The 21,162-nt window shown below is 45.9% G+C and overlaps 1 protein-coding gene across 1 annotated transcript in view; it reads left to right on the top strand.

Moving 5' to 3' along the window:
* The first annotated feature begins 440 nt into the window (after nt 1-440).
* Nucleotides 441-21,162, top strand: part of zmat4a (zinc finger, matrin-type 4a) — a 96,574-nt gene continuing 75,852 nt past the window's right edge. The window contains exons 1-2 of the mRNA XM_053870295.1: nt 441-563; nt 16,154-16,255. Of these exons, the coding sequence (XP_053726270.1) occupies nt 477-563; nt 16,154-16,255 (189 nt within the window). The 5' untranslated portion in view covers nt 441-476. The remainder of the gene's footprint in view (nt 564-16,153; nt 16,256-21,162) is intronic.

Genomic DNA, 21,162 nt, shown 5'->3' with positions numbered 1-21,162 from the left:
GCACAGACGCGCACATTCAGAGCTGGACACGCACCGGGCACCTCTTCCCTTCTGGAGAGACCTCACTCACTCGGCAACCCCTCCCACATGCAGCGGCCACACACATAGAGGAACAGCCACCTGCAGCAGACGCTCTACATTCACTCCTACAAAAGACTATTTTAAGGCTTGGAACGCACTATTTCTTCTTCCATTCATTGTAATGGGAAAAATCGATTCAGACTTCAAACAATTCGCTTCTCGAACGGCCGTCTGAACGGATTGTGGTTGGCTGAACAATTACTCGGTGGGGTCTCACCTGTGTGCGTGTGCGTGCGTGAGTGTGAGCCGCATGGCTCCTCTATTGACGGTGCTGATGAGCGGGAGCGGCCAATGGGAGCTCAGCGGGGCGGAGAGCAGCAGCAGCAGCGGCGGCGGCTTCTACTCCGCCGGAGCGCCGCTCACTCAGTCCGTCTCCTCCCCGCGTCCTCCGGTTCATGGATTATACGGTCTCCCTGCAAGTGCAACATCAGCTGGCGGTGTTCCCCACGCACTTCTACCAGGGCTACAGTGTGGAGTTACAGGTACGTGGGCGCCGTGTTTTGCTCTCGCGCGCGTCACGGTGCAGCCTCAGTGGAGAGAGGCGCGCGGTGGTGGCGCTGCATGCTGATGCTTCTCTGCGCTGAGATTCTTGTTGCGCGCCGGGGAGTCCGAGCTGGAGCACGCGCTGTCCGGAGACCCACCGACCCACCGCTGTCCAGGGTTGACCGGGTGAAGGGGGGAGCTTCTACGGAGTGCACCACCAGCACTTTATAGTTCAGGAGGCAACATGCTGGCAGCAACATTGAAACACTTTCACCTGAAATATAATTTGCTAAACAAAAATGAAGCCCTAATATAGGAATGAAACAAATAACAAGCCCTGTTAAATACAAATAATACAAAAAAATACAAATACCAGTAGCTTTAATGGCAGTAGGCAGCCCACATATACAATGTTAGATAGCAAAATGTAAAAAAAAACTAAATGGAAATACGCCAAACTGTGCCCTCAACACTCATTCATTCATGCACAGGACAGTGGACGATTGTAGGATTATTTGTTATTTTCATCATTATGGCTGAACTACAGTTTGTTTTCCGGAGCAAGGTGTGTACATTGAAATATTTGTAATGTTTAAAGTTACACGCCTTGCTCAAGGACAACCCCTAAATCTGATTTTCTTTTGTGTTCAGTCATGGTAAAATGATGACCGTTGTGGAAACAGGAGCGAGTAGAAAACCAGTGACTCAGGAGCGGAAACAAACTCCAGACAGAACCTCATCCGGACAATAGAATGAAATCACTTGAGCTTGTAACTGACTTTCTGAGCTGGACTTTTCAACGCAGCAGCTCACAGAACAGATGTGTGCGTGTGTGTGTGTAAGAACCTTCTGTTTGAGTCGGTGTGTCTGGAATCCTCAAAGTGAATCAGGTAATAAACGCAGACTGGAGCCGATGCGTGATCGATATCTCATCTCTACACTGTTTAAAAATCCTCCACATGATTTGCCACAGCCTCGGGAACTCAATGTCTTCCTGAAACCTCAAGGTATTTCTGCTTGCTTTATTCAGCGCTTATTGAGTTGCTGCTAAGTATCAAGGGTGGAATATTGCCTTTTTAAAATATGCACCAAATTTACATGAAGCAGGAAACGGTGTCATGACCACTGGTTCAATCCTGTGATTCATGTGTGTAACACACTGTACGCGGAGGACACTGGAATACTAGGCTGGCTGAAGGTGCTGAACACCTGCTGGTGTCTCAGCTTCTTATAGTCGTGTTTTACTTTGACTATCTTAGACAAAATGGACTCGTGTGTCAAACATACGCCATTGACTCAAGTTTGAATGTCGAATGCATCGCTGCAGACATTTGAATCAGTGATTTTTTTTCATTTTTAAACCCAAATCAGCTGTTCAAAACATTTTTATCCTCCATTTCATTTCCCCTGATTTGATGTCACCTGACTCGTACATGAACCCCTGGACGTGTGCCTGTGGTTTGCTACCCCGTAGGTACTGACATGACCTTTTCCTCCTGAAAAGGTTCTGCAAAGATTCACCTGAGATTCTTGAATGTGGGAGACTGATGGCTTTTTTGTCCCAAAGTTGGGTGTTTTCTAAACACATCATCACTGGCAGAATCTCAGCAGGATGCAGGTGAAAGTGGATGATGCAGAACATGAGTTTGACATTCCTAAAAGCTTGTGCGATGTCCAGCACTGGTCATCTAAATGAACCCAAAACGTTTTCACAATGATGTTTGATATAGTGATGGATCTAGTGATCCAGGAAAAGTAGGATGGATTATCAGGGAAATATTTTAACAAGAGAAAACAAACATTAAGATCTATACATGAGCACGGTTCAGGTGAAAATCCCGCTCCTCAGGAAAGAAGAAAATTCAAGGAGCACCTGACACACAAGATTGTGCAGATCATAGGCACTGATATTGACTGCGTTTGCATGGGTTGGATTAGGTGGTTATGATTTCATTAGGCAGGTTTTGAGGTGATAAACAGCAGTTTTACAAATGAAATGTCTCCAAGAGTCCAGTGTTTGTCACACATTTTCCATTCGCACAGAAAAAAAAGTTCCCTCGCTTCAGTGCATTTTGGATGAGGATCATTTAAAACATAAATATATGAAGTAGTGAGTTATACAGGGAGCAGTTAGCGCTGTTAGTTTATCAGCACTTTTGAACTCATGGGACGCTCAGAGGAGAGTTAATGTGATATTCTTGGTGCTGCATTTAATAAAAGAGCCAAGCAGGTATGGCAGCGAACGGATGGTTGGATTTGAAATCATCCAGAAAAGGATGACGTGATGGATTCTGTAGCCTTCAGCAGGATTAGAACAACCAGCCAGCCGCTTCAAGTGCCATCTGCCTCATTTGAAGTTGACTTTCCCCCAGGAGGCGGCGTGATATTATCACCAGCTCCTCTCAGCAGCCACAAGATGGCTCCAACTAGGCGCCGCGTGGCTCTGGAACGCACTGGTGGCGCAGAGACAAGGAAGAAAGGAGCATCACTTTGTCAAAAGGCCTCTGAAATACAGATTTCTGTCCGGCTGCGGCGTTGAAGCACTGAAGTTATGTTGCCTGTCTCTTTTGGAGCTGTTGGAAGTGAAGAAAAAAAACAAACATTCTTTCAAATGTATTTGGTCCTCACGAAACCGTTATCCACCAGGGAAGAGGAATATGACAAGAATAACAAGTGCTGACTTGACAGTCGAGGTGAAACATTTCCATCCTCTGGTCCTGTTTTTCATGATACATGTTGTATCTCCTTTATTTATTTATTTATTTTGTCTAAGAAAGTTATCCATGCGTGAACACTAAGGCGTGGTCAGTCCATCCTAGGTGCAACATGATTGTCAAAGTCCACCAGCTATGACAGTAATACGACTGCTTTTTCCCAGATTTTGCTCCTTCCTGAGCAAGGACCGTATGTCATGGCTCTGGAGAGTGAATTTGTCGCGATAATCGGTTCTGAAAACGGTCAGGGGCCGACAATCATCAATGTTAGGCAGGGTCCGTGGTGAAGGGTAGATGAGGCTTCATGAAACAGTGTCCTGATTTTCAGCGGCCACCAGATGGTGCTGTCTGCTGTGAAATGAGCCCGATGATGGTGGTGTCATCCGCAAACTTGATCAGCTTCACGGACTGGAGGTGTAACACTTGGTGTACAGGGAGAAGAGCCATAGAGAGTGTGCAACTCTGAGGAGACCCGATGTTGAGGGTAGAGTGTCATAGACAGTCGTGCCCAGCCACACGAATCCTCCTGCAGAGGGAGTCGGGCACGTTGAGATGACAAAGCTCATCTTCAAGCAGAGCTGGGAGAATTGTGTTGAAAGCAGAGCTGGAGTCCACAAACAGGATCCTGGCATAGGTTCCTGAGGGATCCAGATGCTGCAGAATGAAATAAAAGGCCTGGCTCGTCCACAGATCTGTTGGCTCTGTAGGTAAACTGCATTGAGTCCAGGAGGGGAGCAGTGATAGACTTCAGGAGGGACAGAACCAGTCGCTCAAAGTGGAGGGTGAAATGAGGTGAAAAGACCTCTACAAGACTGCTGACAACATTCTGGCAACTCACCCCAGCTTTCTCAGAAGCGCCATAAAGATCTGGCAACACAATCCTCCACTTCGGCAGTGACTGACTCTCTGACTCCACGACTCGCTGCTCACTTCGGCTGGAGACCGAACAGGAGCCATTCAACACAAGTAGAAACGGTTTTGACTTTCCGACCCATGTCTCACACTTAGTTTTCTCTTTATTTGATCATTTCTTTGTTGGCCATGGTGTCGAGTCCAGCGCGATGCTTCAGTGCAACGTGTTATCCAAAGTCTGAGTGTGATGAACCCTTCAGTTCAACCCTGTAAACAAGAGCGAGAATAGAATTGCAGTTTGTAATGAGTGCTCAACCAAACTATCTAGAGCCTTCTGTTGACACTGTCAACTTGTTATATAATGGAAAATGGTGTTTATTTTATTATCTGAAAAGCAAAGTCTAAAATATAGAAAAGAATGTGAAATATATTCAATATATTTTATACGTTTAAACATAGACTTGCTTTAAAAAAACGTCCAAAAAAAAATAAATACAAATAGTTAAAAAGAAAAAAGGAACACATAACCACATTGTATATAAGCATTTTAAATTCTATTTGACTTTGGTCACAATTTTTCAATTCGCTGCATCCCCAATTCCTATAACAGCTCCTGGAGAAGTTATGAGTCTCGAGTTGTAGCAGCGATTTGCAACAGCAGCTGACGTTCCAGCATGGAAGAAGTTTGTTCTTAAAGGTCAATGTAGGTCATTGTTGGTGAGAAAGAAGCGATCCAACAACAACTTTAAAAAAAAAAAAATGCTGTGATGAGGAACTTACTGGAGGCAAGATGCAGAGAAAGTTCAATCTTTAATGAAACACAACAATAAATCCAGAAGAGAAAACCCAACTGGGAGAAATAAAGCAAAGTCAAAATGTCTAAAACGATGGACCAAACCGACAGAGTGAAACGAACGTAAATTACAAGGAACAAGAGGAGTCGAACGTGCGCACGTTGCTGGACTCCAGGTGCTTAAGAGCTCCTGACGCTCCTGATTAGATGATCAACTCCAGCCGTGTGCCATTAACAGGAAAGGGAACTCAAAGTGGAAGTTACAATAACCAAAATAAAAGCGAATCATGACATCAAAAGCCATGAAGTCATGGAGGTTTCTGTTTTGCCTCCACAGTTGATGAGCAATGACCCTGAGTAAGATATTCTACAGTTAAATTTGCTAACCCTTTAGCAGATATTGGACTCCTGATGTGAGCCTTCACTTAAAATATAATGCTTTACAACCATATGTTGAAACCACTGTGGCTGTGTAGTTGAGCAGCACCTGACACTCTGTGGTCACATCTGTTGCTCTGTCAAATCTCGCCGCGTTTTCATCTGCATCGACACTTGGCACCACAAGTTGGACCTGTCGAGCAGCTGGTGAAGACGGAAAGCTCTGTTGTTTTGATACCGGCTAATGTGCTCAGCGTTGCTCTGGAGGCCGTGCTACAATGAATCAGATCGGGCGACCAGTATGAGACTTTAAACAGTTGCCTGGTCTCAACATTTGGCCTGAGTGTCTGCGCTGGCTCAGAACCAAGCTGATTATATTACTGGAGTGCGGGCAGCGGGCCCAGTGTGTGTGCTGATGTTTTCACTCAGCAGATTTGTTGACAGTGCTTAGGTCACGCTGCATGGGAACACGCTATTTAGCAGCGAACACTAAGTAGCTGCTTATTGCGTGAAACTCCGGCCGTGACTTTGCTATTCGGCCTTGCACCGTCCCACCACAGCTCGCTCCTTTGCTCGCAGTCTCTCATGCAGTTTGTTTTCCCTTCAACTAATAACTAATGCAGCAGTGTGTTTATGAGGAGTTTTACTGCTTGAGGGATGTGTTTTGTCTTCACGCGTTTATATTTACAACCTTTAAAGTGCAAAAAGGCTTTGTGCTGCAGTCTATGGCTCCGTTGGGGAAGGAAAGTTTGCTCATCTGTCTCAGGCATGTCAACAGGTATTGGTCAGAGTTTTGGTTGTTACTGTGCAAACAGAACCTGCGGGGATGCAAGATATGCGCGGGAAAATAAAGGTCAGATCACATTGAGTCCAAACTGTATAAAGGCAGCTGCTGTCGCAAAAGACCTCTCATTGATTGAGACTCAAAAATAGACCCCGTGTCTGTGAGGTGCGGCGATTGCTGTGAGTCAAATGTTGTCTTTCAGCTACTTCTCTGCTTTGGCTTTCCATGGCCTTGTGTGTAACGCTAAATATTCTGTGTTTTTAGGTCGTATTTCATGACTATCTCTTGGTGGTGAGACTAATAACGGATTTTCTCACCCTGCCTTGGGTTATCATCAAATCTCCAGAGATCAAAAATAATCTCTGGAGACGAATGGATTACGTGGTGTTGTGGTGTGTTCTATGCTGCTTGTGCGGATGAGTTACCCTGGACACACTGTTCGTTCAGTCCAATTGTCTTCTATTAACAGAACGAATGGGCAGCCCATCCTCACTGCCGTGGCGTGGTGTATCGACGTCGGGAAAGTGGACTTCTATGTTCTATGCTGACACCAAAGGCAGCCTTCAGTGTTGCATGTTGACACATAGGCGTTGCGTTTCAGTGTTGTGGAGGGACCTTCAATAGCAATTGACACATCACATGTTGATCAAAAGCACGCCATATCATGGCTCACCTATCCCCCACTTCCGCCTTTCTTTGTGACACGTGACACGCTGCCCACAGCATCAGGATGTGCCGTGGAGGGTGCAACTTGTGCTTCAATTGAAAACCTAATGCGTCAACATGCATCGCAGACGGCTGCCCTCTGAGTCAGTATAGGACGCAAAAGTCCATTTTCCGAACGTCGATATATTACGATGATTTAACACTGGCAACAAACCCCACAAAGTGAATTTCGCTTTATGAATTTACGAAGTTCCTGGCGTACTTGCAGTATTGTCCTTCCATGTTTCATATACACAATACAGCTCCAGTTCCTGTGACACCGACTAGAACACTCAACAACTTTTAAAAAATTGACGTACTTTACTGTTGTGACAGACTGGTTTCCATCCACCTATTCCACTTGGCGTGATGGAAAGGTGGTTATTGGGATTAACAACGGCTGGACCAGATACCAGGCCACACGTCTGGAGCGGGTAGCACTTCACTTGTGTTCCTGGTGGTCCAAAAAACGCAGTGCCCTCAAGTGGTAAGGCAGGAGAGGTGTATGCAATTCAAGATTGACCAGACATTTTCCACGACCATCAATCGTGGTACTACAATCCCGCGGCTCTGTTGGGTTTTCTCATTGATGTGTTTGTGTTCGACAGACTGGGCCAAACATCAGAGGTCAGACACGTAACCACCGACGACTGAACCTTGATCTTTTAGTGAAAAGTTGGTTCAGCGTTGTCAGCTCGTCGAACTCACTGTCTGGGAGTTTGAGTTATTTTTGACCACGACCTCATATGGGAGCCAGCGAATATGATTTGGAGGCGCTAATTAGCCGAATGCCAGCGCTGTCCATCTGAATATGCTGATTCGGCACTATTTTTTTAGCCAGTGTCGGTGAGCTGATGCACTTGTGGGTGATTTGGAGTTCAGGCTGTTTTTTTTACGGTCTGGAAGAAATGCCGACTCACACTAGCTGTTTCAACCAGTCATCCATATTCGATGAATATGAATGAAACCTCTCTGAAGCATGAGCGGTAGCTAGCTGCGCAGGTGGCTCCTTTGTAAGGTTTATATCGATGGATTTGGCATCAAAGCGAATATTTCATTGGACTAACATGAGGCTTGTTTTTGCTGTTTTTGTCAGAAAGCCATCCTAAGGACATAAACAGACATGTGGAACTTGTGCTTCAACTGAAAACCTAATGCGTCAACATGTAACGCTGAAGGCTGCCTCCCGCGTCAGTATAGGACACAAAAGTCCACTTTCCCAACGTCAATATATTACGATGATTTAACACTGGCAACAATCACCACAATGTGAATTTCGCTTTACAAATTTCAATTAACACAAGTTCCCGGCGTACTTGCGGCATTGTCCTTCCATGTTTCATATGCACAATACAGCTCCAGTTCCTGTGACACCGACGAGAACACTCAACAACTTTTAAAGAAAAGACCAGTGTTGCCAACTCCCCAGCATCGGAAGTAGCTATTGGCCCGCCCAGAAGTAGCTAAAAGTAGCTAGACTGTTGTAGTTTAACTAAAGCTCTTTGTTTCTTTTTCATAAAAAAAAAAACAAAACAAGGAAGCGACAGTCCATGCTGTTCTCAACTCCGCCCCTCTCTGTCTCTTTCTCTGAACGGGGAAAGAGGGAAAACGGTGCAGTTATTTTTTCCTTCTCCTGTGATCTTGGAGCCTCTGATCACCAAAAAAAGTCGCTAGATTTGTTGCTTGTCGCTTGTGTCTAATTTTCTCGCTAGGGGGGTCCAGAAAGCTAAAAATAGCGACAAATCGATAAGTTGGCAACACTGAAAATGACGTACTATTGTGACAGAACAGGTTAACAAAGGAACACTTCATTCAATAAATTCAGTCTTCTGGACATTGAAGTAAAACAGTGAAAACCCATTTATCGGAGACAAGCTAAGTTAGCGGTGGTGTGTTAGTGTCAAAAACGGAGGCATTATCTTTGGGTGTTAATCCAGATTAGGAAACCATAAAAAAAACTCTCTCTGCTGGTGTTCTGGTCCTTCATATTTTCATCCTCATGTAGTGAAGTGTGTGACTAAAGAGTTCATACGTTGATAGCTTCAGTAGCGTTTCTCTTTCCTGGTGAGTGAAGAACGTGACTCGCGGGATAGTGTCGTCACCCGTTGCCACGATCAGATACAAAACACCTACAATACAGTTCTGGCAAAATAAATGTAAATCAGAAAATGACATAACTTGCATGTAGCGTTCTGAAAATCTCGCCAGGAGAACACGTTTTTTTGTGGAATCACCCGTATATTTCCCCTCTGTAAGAGCAGAGTGACAGGAAGTGGGCTGGCGAGGTGGGACTGTGGACGACAGGCTCTCTGGAGGAGCGCCGTGACATCTGCGTGGAATATGCCTGTGACACTGATTACTGCACGGGAGCATGTGACTTAGAGCTGGAAAATGAATGCATGAGAAGGAGCCTTCACTTTTCAAATGAGTCTCCCCGAAAAACAGCATTTGCATGTTCTAGCTGAGGCTGGTGTTGCTGCCCGATCAATACGAAACTTTGCTTGGAGGCCTCAGAGATTTCAATTAGCAAAAAAACAACATTGACTAGTTTGCCTTTTAAACCATCAGTGCCTATCGCAACCCCTCCTCACGCCCACGGTGTAGTATATTGACGGTGGGAAGTGGACATTTGTGTCCTATGCTGACGCCGAAGGCAGCCTTCATTGAGTGAGCTGAGATTTGACAAGTAAGGGGGCCTTTTTTTAACGTTGCAATGCGATGGGTTTAGTGGACGGTCAGTGTTCAGGTCTGGGAGCCTTCTGTATGAAGTGTTGCAGTGGGGTGTGTGCCTGCTGGAGTTGAGCAAATCCCTGGGTGTAGGATGGATGCTGGTGTTGGGCAGCGTGTGCTGTGGATGGCGGTGGTTCAGGTGGGGTCGAGGAGTGCATGTGCTGGGATCGGCATGTTTGCAGTAGCTGTTTGGTCAAGTGAAGGTAAAAATGTTTTGCAGGCTTCTTCAGAGGGAAAGAAAACTAAGAGACGTAAATCGTTGAAGATGAAAATCTCTGTCACACTCCACCTTTGCTGATGGGCATTTTCAAAATTCATTGTTTTCAAAAAGTACAATACAGTGGCACCTTGGTTCTCGACCACAATCCGTTCCAGACGGCCGTTCGAGAAGCGAATTGTTCGAAATCTCAATGGATTTTTCCCATTACGATGAATGGAAAAAGAACTAATGCGTTCCAAGCCTTAAAATAGTCTTTTGTAGGAGTGAATGTAGAGCGTCTGCTGCAGGTGGCTGTTCCTCTATGTGTGTGGCCGCTGCATGTGGGAGGGGTTGCCGAGTGAGTGACGTCTCTCCAGAAGGGAAGAGGTGCCCGGTGCGTGTCCAGCTCTGAATGTGCGCTTCTGTGCAGTTTGGCTGTGACAAAGTCATAAACCAAGTCACGCTCTGTCCCAGACTGGCCTCATCCCTGTCCCAGCTCCAGCCCACAACAGGACATCAAACCCTGGAGTGAGCGCTCCAGCACCTCCCCTGTGACACTCTACCACGGTCCAGTGTGGAGACAGGAAAGGTTTTATACCTCAGTATGAAGAAAAAACAGTCAGTCAATGGAGCTAACGGGACACGTCTGCATACAGAGGCTGCGTTATACACAATAACAAAGCACGTCGTTGGTCAGATGATCGGTCCGCGCACGTTATGGTTTTTCCGGCTTTTTTCAGGAGCGTTCGAGTTCTGGATTTCTGTTCGAAATGCGATGCAAAAAAATGAGAGATGTTCAAAAACCGAGGTCCCACTGAACTTTATATAACCCAGTACAATAAAAGACATTCAAAACAACATTAGGTGGCCGAGAAAAAAGCCTAGCTGGGACACACACAGTGGTCAAACTAGAAAAGCTAAGTTCCAAAACTTTATTTTTTCTGTTTGGCTTCATATCAAACGTGGAATAACAAATACCATGAGCTCAATTGTATCACTTTTGACCTTTAAAAGGCACTTTTTGCAGTGTCTTCAGAAAGGCTGGTCCGACAGCTGGAGGCCGCTCCGTGGAGGGGAGCGCTTTGGTTATCAGAGGAGACAAAAGACCCTCTTATAATTAAATCCCGCTCGGCGTCAAAACTGTCTACGGTGCTGTAATCACCTGAAAGCCAAAGGACAATCTGCTGTGAACTGACATTATTGCTGCTTAAACCTGCTGGTTTCTCTCATCCATGTATGAAAATACAGGAAGGCACTTTATCTCCTCCAAGCAGGCGACTTATTAAGACAGGCATTAATGGAACGTTGTCTGGCGCCTCAATGCTCGCAGCTTCCTTCGCCGTCATGCAGTTTGTCAGTACCTCATTTGGAGATGAGCACGACAAGACTTCACTAAGACTAAGACTTGCCTTTTGGCTCAGCTCTGTCTTGCACTCAACAGCGCTGAGAGCGACTGCAATACCGGCCCTTGCTGCGTCAATTCACCAACCAATCTCCAACTCCCTTACCCCTCCACTTGTGAGCAAGACCCCAAGATACCTGAACTTCTCCACTAGAGGCAGGAACTCATTCTTGAGCGAATTGAGAGCAAATCCATCCTTGAGAACAAAGGCCTCAGACCTAGAGGTGCTGATCCAGCCACTTCACACTCCGACAGAAACCGATCGAGCGAGAGCTGAAGGTCACACTGTCATGAAGGCATAAGAACCAAACCATCTGCTTCTTCTTTCTCTGTGGCCTTCTCCCTTCAAGGGTGGCCACAGTGGATCACCTTCCTCCATCTCCCCCTGTCCTCTGCTTCCTCTTCTCTCAAACCTCCAAACCTCATGTCCTCCTTCACCACCTCCATCCATCTCCTCTGTGGCCTTCCTCTCCACCTTCTGCCTGGCAGTTCCAACATCTCAACATCTTCATCTACCACTGTACTGGCTCTCTCTCTCTCCTCTGTACATAACCAAACCATCTCCATCCAGCCTCTCTGACTTGGTCTCCTGAACACCTGAGCACATGTGCTGTCCCTCTGATCCTATCATCATCCTGCTCACTCCCAGAGAGAAGCTCAGCATCTTCAGCTCTGAACCAAACCATCTGCTCATAGCTGTATATGTCAGAATATTCTCACTCACCATGTTTATACTCACTTCCGTGTGCTTGCTGGGGACCACAACACTCTTTGAAAGCTTTTCTTTCCTCACCAACCATGAAGCAGTCGGAGTTGTCACGTCCAAATGACTTTGGTTTTCTCTCCCCGAGTTCAACACCTCTTCTTTCTTTTGAGATCCACTCATACTAGAGTCTTCACTTGGATTTGGGTTTTGTCCAGGCCCCAGTTTGGAGTGAACATTTTTCTTTTTCAACAACTCCTCCATCACTGTCATCGCTGTCACTCAACACTTAGGCTCCCTGTCGCACACACAATTTCGCCTCTAATTAATACTGACAGAGCAATAACACCGGCCAAGTTGGTTGGAGTGGAAACACGGGCAGTTGCTTTGTCGCTACAGACGCATAAAAAAATAAAAATATACACATAACTTTTAGGCCAACTAGGTGAAACTTGCCACAGCGTGCCTTGTGAGCTGTGCTCCTAGCTACTCTGCCTCACGCAGACAACAAGACACGGCAACACCAACTCTGGGAGTCTTTTATTTTGGGTTGAGCTCAACCTACCTTGCTGCAACTCAGCAAATAGAACAGGATCATGGCATCATGTCCACCTTTCTCCTCACTCCATATCACTTCATCCTCTGCCACCATCATCCTCCACTGAGGGTCCTCCCTAACCCTGACGTTCCCTCACTAAAGAAAGCTGTGATACCATCAAGTCAATGTCCTCATGAACATCTGATCTGAAGATATGAGTGTGATCAGTGAAAGAAAACTGCAAACTTCACTTGTCACTGAGTTTTTCTCAGCTCATCTTCAGCAGCATTCTTCTGCCTGCAACCGTAATCCACCTAACTTTGGATGACCCCCCTCCTCTACCAAGACCAGGCATTCCCTCATTACTTAGCCCGCCGCCGCTGAATAGCCGCCAGCAGATCATCGTAAAAGACGATAAAAAGAGTTGAGGAGCACAAAAACACGTCTTCAACTCTCCTTGAGCGAAGTGACATCTGTTGAGCGCTGAGCGAGCTTCTCTCTTCTGTACTGAGGATTGACTGGTACGGCGTGTGTTTACAAGTGTCGTCCCTTTATCCCATTACTGTGGGCGAAATTAATATTTTCCCAGCATCTCATTAAGCAGAGAGTAAAGCTCCTGAAAACACAGTGGCGGCTCTGACGCTAAAATCCATTACCTTAATGAATTGATTGTCAAGTAGAAGGACGTGTTTATTCACCGCGCCGCTATTGCTCTTCAGGGGGCTTCACACTCAACAGGCCTGGCTCTCCATCCGTGGCTGCTGAATTATAAAGAAGCCCCCGGGAAGAACAGCCTCTGACCAGGTGGGAGGAAGTGAACATTCATTTGTGTTGAAAATGGAAAACAGTCGCCGGTTGTGGTCTGGAGATGGCGAGTCACATACAGTCAGTGGAGACACAGCAGGCACATTTCCATATGACTTTAGAAGTGAGGAGTAATGCGGCGGTATGTATTGGAAGTGGCTGACTGTGTTCATGAGAAAGTGTCGTCGATAACGAATGGGTTTATTGGTGTGAGCATCTCTTCATGATGCCTCGGGTCGTGTGCTTGGTGCTGTTCCAGTGTGGGCGGATCAGATCCTTGTCAGTCGCTCTGATGTGATGTGAGCTAATGTATGTGTCAGAGGAAATTTACGTCAGAGGAGTCTGAAATAAATGTTTGTTCATTCATCCAATCATTCCAGGTCCACATAACAAACTCGTGTTGGTAAGATCAGCTCCATGTTTCCATGGTCTATCTGCTCAGTATTCCATTCAATTGCAGTGCAGTGCACCCCAAAGTGTTTTGGCACCCCAAATCTCAACCATCAGTTTTGATGCCTGACCATTCAAGGCATCGTTGTCCAGCACCAGGTGACTCTTGGCTTCATTTTTCAATGGCATCTGTGTCTCGAAATGACCTTTTGGCTGACTTCTGCGGCTAAATGATGTCATCGTCCCCTGCTGCACTTTCGTCTGTGGCGCTATGCTCAGCAGAAGGTGCCATGACCATGCATTTCCACTGAAACTGCTTAAACCTGGTCATGAGAGCTGGTCAAGTGTGGACGCCCCATAATGCTTTTTTTTGTCAAGACTTGTTATAGACGAAGCAAGACAGTCCCATAATGTATACTGAAGTGTCCATTGGCGAGAAAAAAAACGTTTGTGAATGTGTTTTCAGAGTGTAAATGTGTTGTTACAGTTTGTAAAATGAACAGAACATCTTTCTGCATTTAGTCGACTCCCAATCGCGACCCTCCACGGTTGGAAAAGTGGAACATTCCGACAACCACTTCTGGATCACGACCATTCACAAGCTCTGAAAACAAGTTTACAAACTCTGAGAACACGTTCATATACTTGGATACATACAAACTCAGGAAAAAAATTGTTTGCTCGAGAAGTTTGTAAATTTGTTCCAAGAGTTTGAAATTTCTCAGCCACTGTACACTGTACAGGAGAGTCATAGCAAAATGGAGCCATGAGAGAGACGGGTGACTTTGCCCTACCCCTCATCAGACGCTTCAAAATATCACAGATACATATAAAAATAAACAGAAGACACCAAAAGGACGAGACTACAAGTAGTGTTGATATTTGATACTACTGAATTAGTATGTTTGTGTCTGAGGTATATTTTGAGGTACAACCTTTTGGCGTCACAGAATATACTGAAGAGTTCTATTATAATATTTGGAGTGCAACAGCAGACCTCAAAGTGTATTCCATGTATTCACCCCGACAACATGGGTAAACATGTGGTGTCGTGTTCCATAGCAGCGGAACATCTCTGCTGTTGATGTGGTCGCTTGTAGTGTTTCTGTGGCTGCTGTTGGAATTTAGGCTGATAAATCATTCATTGACAGCATTTGCACTTCATTTCTGAGGCTCAGTGGATGTTACTCAGCTGCTGGTTTCTGTTGCTTGTCCAGTACTTTACTGCTGTGACACTAATGAAGCATGACTTGTTTGTTTACAGCAGAAAAGCTTTATTATGAAGCATTCATTGGTGGGGTGTTGAGACCCTGAGTCACTGTCAGTAGGTGTCGATATCTCTGTTTCTTGATGCTGCTGAGGGTGGAGAGGTCCTGTTGGTTATCTGCCACTCTCTCTTAAGAGATCGACCTCTCACATTCACAAGCCGAGAGGTCGATCTTCTCTGTCGTGAAGTGCTCCGGACCTGAACCGCACACATGTAGCGGATGTTCTCATGTCCACTATACAGAGCTGGAGGAAGTTTCTTGGTCTGAGTTTTGAAAAGCGGAGGACAGATATACTGGATATCCTGCATTCAGTATTCATGGCTCTTAAGTTGACTTTGGTGGGTACGTTGCAACTTTCACACTCTTTCTATAAGACCCAGGATTTCTGGTGCATGTTAACACCTTCAAAGAAAAGGTGTCTTTTTAAAGACAAAGTCTCTCGGCCTCAAACGTCTTAAAACAAAGTGGAATCAGGTGGGTAACACATAACACATCAAGGAGGTGGACATCAACACGACGGTTTTCTCTGTGTTTTTCACAGAAAAATCCCGAAAGAAAGCTCTGACTGGGGCCTGTTACTCGCGGCACTCAAGTCGCACAGTCAGGCCCGACATGTGAAGAGAGGGGCCGCGATGGTTGCTCCGCCACACTTTCCAGAAATCTCTCTCATCACCTGTGGACTGCCACTGTTCCTCCTTGGAAGCTGAATTTATGACCAAAACATTTGTTTTCTTCTTCTTTTTTTATCACAAGTTCATCAAAGTCCTGGGGCTAAGTTTGGCACATGTGTATGTGAGGGCACCTCTTTCATTTCCTTCTGAAAATGTTGTCATCTTTAAACCTTTTGACTTGGAACTCAAAGTCATGTGCCCTCCCAGAAAACTCTTCCATAACAAAAAACTACTTGAGTGATGTGTAGTCTAGTACATGTAAACAAACTATCCCTTAAATGAGGCCTAGTTTGAAACACACACACACAGAGTAGAATAACTGGCATCAATAATTCAAATTTGCTCTGAAAGTTTTTTCCAGTCTCTGTTTCGCCATCCCATTGAGGTCTGTTTATCTTTCCCCAAATGTCATTTATTTTGTATGTGTCGCGCAGCGCTGTGTGTCCTCTATGGTCGCTGGATTTTTAATGCGATCTCTCTGTGAACAAAAGCTTGTGGAGCATCTGTCACTGACTGTAATACTCTCCCTAATGAAATATTGATCAGCGGATGAAATGGGATTATTGTTTTGAGTTGGGCAGTCTGGCTCCCTGCAGACTGCTGCAGTTAAGTGAAACATTCTGACCCGTGCCTGTGTGTGTGTTCTTTCTGTCCGCAGATGAAGTCAACAGAGGTGGACCAAGGGCTTTTCACAGACAGCTACTGCAGAGTCTGCAGCGCTCAGCTCATCTCCGAGTCCCAGCGGGTCGCTCATTATGAGGTGACGGCGCCCCCTGCACACGCTCTCACACGGCGCCCGCGCGAACTCCTGCCCTCGGGGTCAAGCGCCTCATGTTCCGGCGCTAAAGTAATGACCGAGTCACTTTAGTGCTGGACGGAGCGTCTTGTGTTTTGACCACCGAGTGTGATGCTGTCGTGTCAGAGCCGAGCTGATCATGTTTCTTGTGTTTGATCCGTTATTGGTTTGTTTCTCGACGGAGTTCGTCAGCAAATGAGTCATTTCCTGCGCCTGCTCGCCTTTTCTCTCCCATTAGTCCCGGGGTCAAGGGTCAGATCAATTACACTGGTGGCTGATTTCGAGGAATTGTTGACTTGGAGTGTCCAGCACAGTCGCATCAGAGAGGCGGAGTTAGATTCCCCTCTGTTTCAGGGTCAACAGCTTCCTTCTGCGCACGCTTTTCCTCCATCAGTCACCGTGGCAGGAAGGTCGGCTGAAGGTCGGCCCAAGTGTTCAAGCGTTGGAGTCTGATTAAAACTGGCTTCTTACTGCATTATTGGACAAAGAAAATGCATCTGCACATAGTGTCCTGTTATATATCCACAAATTTAAATGACTCACCCACTTCCGTCAAATGAAAAGCACTCTGGACGCGCCACGGTGGCTTCAGCTTTGGACTTAAAAACAATTATTCTTCAAACATAATTTTACTTTTCCTTCCAAACAAAATATCACCATTGGATCCCAACTTTCTTTTTATTAAGTTCATCCAAATATTTTGGTGATTTTTATTTGCTAAAAGTAGCTGTTACAGATGTGTTAGTTTGCCAAGTCTCCTTCACCATGAGTTTGTCACTTATTCACACAGTATCATTGTTGTTTCTTCAACTTTGCAGGAGAGCTGCATGACTCTGGCCAAACTGACAGTCATGTCTATTGGTCAAGATTATTCACGGTGTTCTGTGAAATGTCGGCATTTTCATTTCTTTACTGAAATAAATGTATACAGTGCTAAATCCATCCTTAAATGGGAATGAATGAATGAATAAATGTGACCCAAGAATTTGAGATTTACCCAGGTAGATGAGGCGTCATGAAACAGTGTTGCTGGGTGGATGAAACAGTGTCATCATTTTCAGAGGCCACTAGATGGCGCTCTTGGTTTAGAAATGATGTGAGGTTTCATTGAATGAGTTGTTCAAGTCCAAACATTTTACAGCAGACAGCGCCATCTGGTGGCCTCTGAAAATCAGGACACTGTTTTGTGAAACCTCATCACAAGGTAATGCAATAAACATGCTACTTGATAGAAACAGTTCCAGAATATAGACAATTAGCCTTGTAAATATCGCCATCCATCATGGCAGCTAAAATCAGAATCACGAGTTGAGTTGTACAGCACTAGTGTGTTGTATTCCAAGTCGGTTTTAGACAGACTCGGGTCGCCTCACACAAATAAGGTGGGGATCCACCTCTAAGGCGCCTGGTGGCGATGGCCACTTTAGGTTGCAGGAGAAGAACCAAGGCTCTTCCAGAAACAGAGGTGGTTGAACTCGCCGCCTCTGTCCTTGGTTCGCCTTACACTTGGCTTCTCTCCTGCAACTTCTCTGGTGGGTTGGAGTGACGGCCGTGCTGCTATTTCAAGGGGTCCTGACGGCTGATGGGTAACGGGAGAAGTGCATTGTTCTGCAGGCCTCAAGCAGGAGACAGGAAGTGGCTGAACCAAATCCAATCAAATATTCATTCTGTTATTGTGAGGAGGAACGTTGCAACACAGGGCTCGGCCTGTTGCCTCCTGGACGGCCAGGGTGGAGCTGAGGCTTCTCCGTTCGGGTCTAATTCAGACTGACGGGTTTGGGTCACCGTGATGAGCGGGAGAGAGGGTGAAGGAACAGATGGAACAAAGGAAAAAAAGCGGACTTCTGCAGATGGTCAGATGATCAGGTGCTGAGTCAAGCGGTTGGAGACAAAGTGGGAAACACAACAGCTTTGTCCGCTGAAGCATCTGACAGTTACAGAGCTTCCTCACTTCCAAACATTTCTCTCGACAAAGCAGGAAATAAACGCATCACTCTGCTCTGCTGGCTTTTGCTACAAGAGCTGCGAGCTGGAGACTGAACTCAGTCAGATGTAACCCAGGGCTTGGACGAATGCGCCTCCAGGTCTGAAGTCTGAAGGCTATCATTCAGCGGCTTTTGTGTTGTTACTGACACTTGATGTTTGGTCGTGCTGCATCTTCATATCTTCCATATGAAAGGTTAAGGAGTGAATGTCGAGCGTCTGCTGCAGGTGCGCTGTTCCTCTATGTGTGTGGCCGCTGCATGTGGGAGGGGTTGCCGAGTGAGTGACGTCTCTCCAGAAGGGAAGAGGTGCCCGGTGCGTGTCCAGCTCTGAATGTGCGCTTCTGTGCAGTTTGGCTGTGACAAAGTCATAAACCAAGTCACGCTCTGTCCCAGACTGGCCTCATCCCTGTCCCAGCTCCAGCCCACAACAGGACATCAAACCCTGGAGTGAGCGCTCCAGCACCTCCCCTGTGACACTCGACCACGGTCCAGTGTGGAGACAGGAAAGGTTTTACACCTCAATATGAAGAAAAAACAGTCAGTAAATGGAGCTAACGGGACACGTCTGCATACAGAGGCTGCGTTATACACAATAACAAAGCGCGTCGTGGCTCAGCTGATCGGTTCGCACACGTTACGTTTTTGCCGGCTTTTTTCGGGGGCGTTCAAAATCCGAAGCACAAATATCTCGAAATTTTTGTTCGATCTCCGATTTGTTCGAATTCCGAAACCGAGGCACCACTGTGTGTGTATATATATATATATATATATATATATAGTTATTGAAACAGTATAATGTCTAGCACACCAGTGTAGCCTTTCTTCATTAGCACTGCTGCTGTATTAGCACTTTTGTTGACTGTCGATAGCAGTGCTAGTTTTGCATTATTACTTTCTTTTTTCTTATCGGCGTTAGATCAGCACGATTATCGAAGTGTGGATTGCCAGTCTTTTGTGCAACCGAAGCTCATTAGCACATCTACATTTTTAATGGGATTAGCGAGCGCTTCAGGCTGCTGAGCTCGGATTGAATTTGGATCATATTCATCAGTGGCTCATGTTTAAGACACAATAACTTCATTTGTACCATCCTCTGACTCTTCATCTGGGCTCCGGGTTTCTCTCTATTTCGTCCCGCATCAATCATCACATCCGCTTTTAAAACCTGGCTCCAACAAACATGAGGGAAACCAAAACAGCCGCTGCCTTGTTCGGCCTGGTAACCAACCACGCTCCTGCCTGCCGACGTGCTTCCCCCGTATATGAGTGTCCAGCATTCCATCATATGTTCATCACAGCCAACAGGTAAATACGCATCTGTCAAAGGAATGAATCATACACGTGGACATATCAGCGCTTGGTCATGAAGCGTCTGCTGCGGCGTCACCGCTGCGCTCAGCCCATCGGAGACAGATGTAAAGGGCCTGGAGATTATTTCTGCTGTCACAGTGGCGGCGTGCCGTCACAGCGCTCTCTGAATAATCCCTACATTAACACGTCCAGCCGCATTTCTGTCAGCTGCAGCCTCTGACAACAGCCGAGGTTGAGAGACAGAATTCCTAAATTCAGGATTATTTCGAGTCAAACGACTGGCTGGAATGGAACAATACAGATTTGGAAGGAAAATCAAAAGCATTCTTCCATCACAACACCCTGCGTTACTTGAAATTCTCTCGCAGTGAGGAGCTGGTAGAGATGAGGCTTCATGAAACCGCGGCCTCATTTTCAGAGTCCACTAGATGGCGGTCTTTGCTCCAAACTCAGTGGTTTAGAACAGCTACGTTCATGAACCCTCACAGCACTTCTGAACCAAGAGTATTGAGCTCAGTACACTGTTTCTTCAAGCCTCACCAGCCCATCACTAGGAGCTGGTCCTGGTCAGTGAGTATTGTTTCAGTAGGAATTGAAGATATCAGCCCATCGGAGCTAAAAGCACCACAGTATTTGCAGTGTGCAGTGAGGAGATCCTGTGGTCTACAAGCCAAATGCACTTCACCCGCAGTCCAAAACTGTTTTCCCAAAAAATGAAACGTAGCGTTTGATCCGGGTATTGAACCCAACCATGCCGTGCCACAGTATACTCTCAGAAACACAGCTGAATGGCTTATCCAAGACCACAAAACAAGTCTTCTGCCATGCTGCTTCCTGCAAAGCCTCCTCCGCAACCAACAGACCACACCTGGGCAAAAAGGGCCTCAAAGGGCCACGACGGTGCAGGCTTTTGTCGCACAGTAGAGTCACTGAGTACTGCAGTACTTTGTCTAATGTTGGAAAAAAAATGCTGAACAACAGGTTAAACACAAAAAAAGTAGTGGGTGCTGTGAAAAAAAAAAAAAAAAAATTCTGCTTAGTATATACGACATAGATTCAAGGTAGTTGGGATTGTACTATAGCGAACTGCAACAAAATCAAACTGGTCATAAAAAACACCATATCTAACCACTAAATAACTGTAAGACAATAGTGAAATACTTCTATTTAAACAACAAAAATGTCAGCAACATTAATCATTTTAGCTATAGTTGAGTTTTAGAAACGTGTCTTGCATGCTTCGTGTCTGTGGATAAGGATCGTAGAACATAGTTTCTGACGGTGGAATCTTTCTCCGCTGTGATGCGTTTCCTCTGCTGAACTCCCACACACAGCACGTGGGCGTCTGTCAGCTATTGATCAGCTCATCTGCATTTTCAAGGACCTCTGCCTGCGACCTCTGCTGAAAGTGAGCATGCTCAGGAGGAAGCGTGAGCCAGTTCTGGGTCAGAATACATCCCTTCGCACGTACCATCCCCTCTCTCATTATCAAGCTCGACACTTGGATATGAGTACTGCGCTTCCCTCCCCAGAGATGATGTTTTATTCCCTCACATGTAAATACAGCACCAGAGG

Source organism: Synchiropus splendidus, chromosome 7, assembly GCF_027744825.2.
Source record: "Synchiropus splendidus isolate RoL2022-P1 chromosome 7, RoL_Sspl_1.0, whole genome shotgun sequence".
NCBI lineage: Eukaryota > Metazoa > Chordata > Actinopteri > Syngnathiformes > Callionymidae > Synchiropus > Synchiropus splendidus.
Note: the sequence above shows the minus strand (reverse complement) of the source record. Positions and strands in the feature narration are given on the sequence as shown.